Source organism: Xiphophorus maculatus, chromosome 19 (assembly GCF_002775205.1).
Source record: "Xiphophorus maculatus strain JP 163 A chromosome 19, X_maculatus-5.0-male, whole genome shotgun sequence".
Lineage (NCBI taxonomy): Eukaryota > Metazoa > Chordata > Actinopteri > Cyprinodontiformes > Poeciliidae > Xiphophorus > Xiphophorus maculatus.
The window spans coordinates 12,601,680-12,608,536 of NC_036461.1; the positions used below are offsets into that span (position 1 = coordinate 12,601,680).

At 39.9% G+C, this 6,857-nt stretch overlaps 1 protein-coding gene across 1 annotated transcript; it reads right to left on the minus strand.

The window, feature by feature from the left end:
- Positions 1-1,123: 1,123 nt before the first annotated feature.
- Positions 1,124-4,829, minus strand: LOC102237091 (protein FAM167A-like). Its single transcript, XM_005799184.2, has 2 exons — positions 4,449-4,829; positions 1,124-3,809 (listed from the first exon to the last, which is right to left on the minus strand). Exons 1-2 carry the CDS (start codon positions 4,746-4,748, stop codon positions 3,546-3,548), a joined length of 564 nt encoding a protein of 187 aa, XP_005799241.1. The 5' UTR covers positions 4,749-4,829; the 3' UTR covers positions 1,124-3,545.
- Between the last annotated feature and the right edge of the window lie 2,028 nt (positions 4,830-6,857).

Sequence of the window (6,857 nt, forward strand, 5' to 3'; positions counted from 1 at the left end):
GTAAACAGTAGCAGAAATCCTCAAATCGGAGGGCTCAGCCAGCTCAGGGTATTCCTGCTCCACATTTGTCACTGCTTCCAAACGTGGTTGGAAATCACATTCTGTTACGCAATCAAACTTAGATGCTATCGACGCACAGAAAGTTTTCCAGTCCTCCTACAGCCCGCTTTGTGATGCAGGTGCAGTCTTCTTTCATGCTGCCGATGCTTACTACTCGCACACACCATATCAGCTTGAGCTGAGAGCTGTGCATGCTTTATTTACTCTATTATATCAGCTTTAAAGGATGTGTTAGCATTAGGTATGCTGAAGAAAGGTCAAGGGAGAATATCTGAAGGGCAAACTTGAGTGGCGTGAGAAACACAAAGGTAAAGAAAAAGGTTTTGAAGGTGCAATAATCCAACTTTTTTTATTTGATATTCACCTTCATGTCTGATTGTTCTGAGTTCAAGTTACACATGATGTCATGTGTCCTGCAGCACTCCACATTATGAGGACTCTGTCTGCTCATTTGCCTCGGTAACAGCAGCAATCTGCCAAGGAATATTTTGTTTCATGTTCTACAAGTTGTGTCTTACAAAGTGTCTGGTTCGGCACAACCCTGCAGGAAATGAACAACAAGACATGAAAGAACCAGGACACTTGTGTGCAAAATCTGTTTTTAGTAGAGGGGCCAGAAGATAGGTTATAGTCTGTGGTAATCTTTACTTTAAATAACTTTCAGGTTTTGCACTGTGCAAGGTTCTTGAGTCATCTCTGATTTGTTTATCTTATTTCTAGGGAACAATAACAAATTAATAAAGCCTGGAAGACTGGAAAAATCTGGTTAATGCAAGTAAAATATTGAAAATGATGGGTGGTTTAAACTTTATTGTGAACTTGAATATTAGTGGGGAACGTAATACCACTTACGGGATTTCATTACAGTCTGGGAAAGTCTGGAATAATAAGCATTTTCCTGATCAGGGTAAGCTTGGAAAAAAAATAGAGTGTGGAAAACATTATATGTTAGTTAGATTCCAGTCCATCCATCCATCCATCCATCCATCCATCCATCCATCCGGGAATTTAAGTTACTCTTATTATTACTAAACATTTTTGTGCAAGAAAGAAACAATCCAGCCAAGGTATTTTCTTTTATACTCACATGCATAGTAGATACATTTACATCAGTACTTAGCAACCAAAAATCTGCATAGAATTAAATGTTATACTTTTTACTAAAATACATCAGTATACGAGGAGCAAAAGTAATCAGTCGTGCATTTGTTACTTAAGTATAAAGCAAATCATTCATCTTGGGTGGGAGTGTGTGCTAAAGGGGAAAAAAGCAACACTTGGTCAGCTTTATACAATCAGTGCTCTGCAGCATCTCAACATGTCACTGGGAAACAAAACAGCCTCGTGGCTCTTGTCACAACCATGCTGAGGTTGAAGAGATATTTTTGGTCCATGAGGGAGAGGTGTAAAAAAATCAGGAGGGTGACCCCCTGCTTCCTGGTAGAAACTGATGAAGGCTTAAAGTGTACTGCTGTGTGAGGAGACGTTGTTTAGCATAGAAACTCGCTGAGCATTTTCTTTATCTGATTCTACCGGGCCCAACAAATACACACCGGCTCTGAGCTCTTTGATTTCATTAAAGCATGTGACAGCCTGAAAGGATCTAACTTGTTGGCGCCTCGACCCTCAACCAGTTCAGACAAAGTTTGACCTTTTGTCTTCTATCTCACTTTCACCGCTTTGATGGCCAAATTCCTTTTCGCTTCAAAACCTATATTTTACCTCTCTGTTTGAAGATTCTGCCAATAATTGGTCCCTGGGTCTTTGAGAAAATAAACAAAAAATGTCTCTGGTGGGTCACGTTTCAGTTAAATAACATGATACAATGTGTTGCCAAAAGTATTCAGATACTCACCATGACGTTTACATCAATTTAAATAGTTCCCCCACGCATGTAAGATTTAACAACCTTAACTCCTCTAGAAACTATTTCCAAAAGGTTTAAGAGTGTGTTTATGAAAATATTTGACCTTGATTTCAAGAGAACATTTCTGAGGTCATTCCCAATGATCTGCTTCTCAGTCTTCACTCTAATTTATCCCAAACGAACTCTATCAAGTTCTAGTCAAGGCTCTTTTCAGGCCAGTCAAGTACCTCTACACCAAACTCACTGATGTACATGGATCTTATTTTTGCTCTGGTGGGCAGTGAAGCTGGAATGGGAAAGCATCCAAATATGCTTGTATTCTGCAGCACGGAGAGGACCTTCAATGAACCTAATGGGGTTCATTGAATGGGGTTGCTCCTTAGCCCCATTATACCCCCACCACTAATATTTATCCATGACACAGAGCAAACCCTGGCAAACCCAAACTCCTCCAACAGCAAAAAAACCTTCAAGATCTTCCCCACTCAGACCATCTCCTATAATCAATTCTAGATTTAACAAACACCATTTTCACTGGGGTTACTTTGAATAAAGATCTACACACATCAGATCCTTCATATTTATTCTGCAGGGCATACTAAAAGGAAACACAAAGTTTAAGGAATCCTCTCTTCATGTACAGCTTTTCAATTAACGCTGGGATTCTTGAGGTGTCTGTTCTGCTTTGGTTGCTAAGGCCATTTGGATGTGTGTGTTGCAGATCTGAACTTCAGATTTACGGAGGTTCTGGAGGAGAGTGCGGCAAATCTGGGTGGTGACTTCACACCCAGGCCCAGCAATGTGCTGGAAGGCATGTAAATATGATCGACAGAGCAAATTAGCCACTGCCAAGCAGAGATTTTCCAGTCCAGCAGCTGCATGCTTTACACCACAACATCCGAAGGTTTAACTATATACTTGGACAGAGGTTCTTGTCCATGGAAACCCATTCCTTAAAAGCCCCTAAACACGGTTCTTAATCTACTCTGAAGGGCGCATAAAGCCTAGAGGCAAATAGAGATTGACTCCTCAAGATAGGTGACAACTTGTACACACTATGTGCCTGATTTTATGATTTTACGTTGTCTACTCAAAACTGTTTTAACTTCATTCTGATGCACCAAACAATTGACTTTTGTCCAAGCAGGATTCTATCACAGTACTACGCTTGACTTCACTGACATCCTGAGACTGCTCTAGAAATATTTGCAGATCCAGTTTGCTGCCTCGGTGTGGCCATGGAGGTGTTTGGAACAAATTAAATCAAGGACTTGGAGGTTTGTCTTAATGCTTTTGGCAATATAGTGAATCCATTCAAAGTTATTGTTTCTGTGACAAGTCTGTGGTATAAAAAAGCAGAATCAGACTCGGACCAGCAGGATGTTCTGGCAGTAGCAGAGGTGTGCATGCCTTCTGCAGGTGAGTATATAGATACTTCCTCATTCATGTCATACCCTGACACAAATCAAGGCAGACATTTTCACTGCTGGCAACAATTGCCGCCTGCCTCTCACCAGTCCGCTCTTGAAAAGGAAGTAACTCTAGTGACTTGCCTTGTACAAACACAGAGAAGAAATACGAGAACATCTGTTGCTGTGTGGGTAAAATTTGACCCTTTTCAACACAGTGAGAAACGTCTGGAGTTGATGTTCATTTTGGTGAGGCCTAGGTGTTTCAGAGGCGTGGAGAGAGCAAAGGCGGCCTTCATGGGGATGTCGCACAGTAGGTCAGACTCCTCTTCGCACTCCTCCAACTCGTAAGTGGCATCATCCAGCATCTCCTTGTGACGGTGGCACACCTGCTCTACTTTCAGACGGTGGATCTCCCCACGAAGGCGGATCAGCTGCCGGGCCAGTCGGTTGTCCTGGACTTGCATCTCCCTCTGGGCAGAGAGAAAAAGAAGTGGGAAACTGGGGTCAGATGTAAGAAATCAGTAGTTTTATCTCTATAGCAAAGAGTGTAGGGTAGCACGTTCTTGATAAAAAAGGGTATTTTTGAGTCTGATAGGGTGTGACAGCCAATCACTACAGTTATAAATTTAGTTTCATTCTAAAATATTTTTTCTCATATAGAAACATAAATGTTTTCAGAACTCTTGGTATATTTCGCAGATTGTTGCAAATAGTCCTACCCTTTGATAAAGCTAAAAAAAACAAAAACAAAAAACAACTGAGGGCAGATTCCACATTTGATCACTTATTTAAAACTCATATGTTCACTTGTGCCAAACTAAAATTATTTACATTTGGATGCTTCCAGGTAAAGGCTGTGAGAAAACAGGCATCATATTGTTTCACAAGGTGTTTGTTTAAACTGAGTTAAGCATGCCATCATTCATGCTATCCTTGAAATGAGAGAGGCATTCATGCAGACACCGAGGAGATGATTATCTACCTTATAGTGAAGTAGAAAGCTGCCTCTCTCCTGACTTTATCAGATTTTGGTTTTAGATGGCTGAGAATTAGCTGGAAATCATTCATGTCAAGTTGCAATAAGTTAGTTAAACATAAACCCAACTCACCAGCTCTTTTCTCAGAAACTCCAGCGCATCATCAATGGTATCAAAGCCGCATATGTTGCGCACAACAAGCTCTGAGTTGTCATTTCTCAAAATTGTGGGCATGGAAACGTCTCCTTCAGCGGAGTCCGGACAGTCCGTGGGGCTCCTGTCCGTCCAAGGGCGACTCTGCAACCGTTCCTGCCACTCCAGATAGGACGGTCTGCGCGTCTGCAGCTTCAGCTTCTCCGTCAGCGCCTTGACGCTGTCCAGATCCTCCGTGTCTCCCTCCGAGCAATCAGCTCCAAGCTCTTTAAAATCCATTCATGCAACGGGGAAGCGAAACTTTCTGAACTCAGTTTGACAACGGCTCTCCGGAGGGTGCGGAGAGCGCAACAGGTCCATACCTCCTTTATAGGGAGAAGTCACACAGTGGCCGCCCATCCCGCAGAGAACGGGAGGGGTGGATAATTTATTAGCTGTTTTATGAAAGGGGAAGACGGACCTTAAGACCTCAGCAGAGAGTTTCATTTCAAGAAAAACTTCAAAACAAGTATATACAGTATATATATATATATACAGTATATACGGTATATATATATATATATATATATATATATATATATATATATATATATATATATATATATATATATATATATATATATATATATATGGGGGGGGGGGGAGCGTGCAGGGGTGTGTGTGTAAACAACCCAATTCTTACATACATGCAAGTGTAAAAAGTCAAAGTTCCTCACGAAATGTAAAGTAGAGTAGTCTCTGTGTATTTTGATGCTCAGATTTGACTGAAGGCCCAAACTCAAGAAAATATAACCCAAAACATAGAGGCACTACCAGTCCGGCCAACTGGTCAGATTCATGCACATGCGTTGTTCGTTCAGAACTCTGACCCGATATATCTTACAGCTGAAGTCAAGAATTATTGGGTCAGGTTTAAATCTTGCATTCTGTAATTGTTTAATTTTAGTGAGCTTGTAGGAACTGTAACTTCAGTTTCCTGTTCTGAACTAACACCCGATGTGGTTTTCAGGTGCTGTAGTTCATCTGCTTAAAGAATTTTGCATTTTGAGATTGTATTCTGCACACCTTAGTTACAACATGTGTTCACTTGAGCTTCTGTTGCCTCTTCATCATCTCAAACCAGTCCTCTCTCTTCCTCCTGTCCACAGATATCAATTAGGGGGATTCATTTCCTCTTTTTCTGATAAGTTTAAAGATAGTTGAGAGATGGATGAAAATCTCAGTAGACTGTCAATTTCTGAAATACAAATACTGCGCCACATTCAGAGTCACTTAATTCCCCTCTCCTCCACATCTTGGTCTTTGGTTTGAACTTTAGTAGCTTATCTCCAGAAGACTAAACCTATTCAGTTGCTGTGGTGTGATTGGCTCATTGTGTTAACAAGCCATTGAAAGGGTGCATCCAATAAAAGGCCAATGAATGTAAAATGGCATGTACTGTTCAAATATTGTCAAGTAACAACCACAAACCTCACATCTTATGTAAGATTTTATGTGATACACCAACACAATGAAGATTTGTAAGGCAGAAAGAAAAAAGGATTTTTAAGAGAGCACCAGAAGACCAAGCACTTTAGAAATCAGAAGATCTAAATCAGTGATGATGTGTAAGGTAAAAGGTAAATGGATCTTAGCATGGGCAAACTGATCCTTCTGTAGCTTCAGGAGAGAAATAGTTACTCTAGTATTCCAGTCTCTCTTGGCCTCAAGCACAAACCTCTAGCATCAAGGTCCCAGCAATTGATGACCAAAACAAAATATTACTTTTTGTTTCCTTTTCAGACAAAAAAGGCTGAGGCCAACAGATGGCTTTCCACATTCTTATGCAACATTAGTATTGTAATATAATGTAACACATTGTAATAATTAATCTTAACAGGAAAAAGTTTTATAAGTTATAAATAGTCATTTCAACTAGCCAAGATTCCACCCTATTATTCATATAATAAATCTTACTAATGCTAATCAAAGTTGTACATTTTTTTGTCTTGACTTCCCAAACGGATTTTCTAAGATATTGCGTTTGCACATGAAACTCTCAGGATTTATAGAGTTGGTTGACTAAAAATTGTGTGGCACATCTTCAGAGAGTGGGACACCTGGAGGTCATTTTTAGCTGCATCTGTTATAACAACAAATGTGATGTTTTATTTATTCATGAAAGGATGAAATAAAATACCAGTCTTGTGTTTTAATCATATTTTACAGATTAGCTTATTGTATAGTAATGAAATACATCACATGTGTGGTGGTTTTGCATATAAGCTCCCTGTGTTTTATGCAACATATCATAAAATATGACTGGGTTGTGTATTTGGGACATTAGTTAAAATTTTCTACTTCTAAATCTGTCATATGTCTGTAAAACTAAGTAGAGTCATACACATA

What these genes read in the sequence shown, in the direction of transcription:
- LOC102237091 (XM_005799184.2), bottom strand. Translation starts at nt 4,748, where the DNA reads ATGGATTTTAAAGAGCTTGGAGCTGATTGCTCGGAGGGAGACACGGAG. An exon ending in AGTTTCTGAGAAAAGAGCTG is followed by an intron (nt 3,810 to 4,448) that starts GTGAGTTGGGTT and finishes CTCTCTGCCCAG; the next exon opens with AGGGAGATGCAAGTCCAGGA.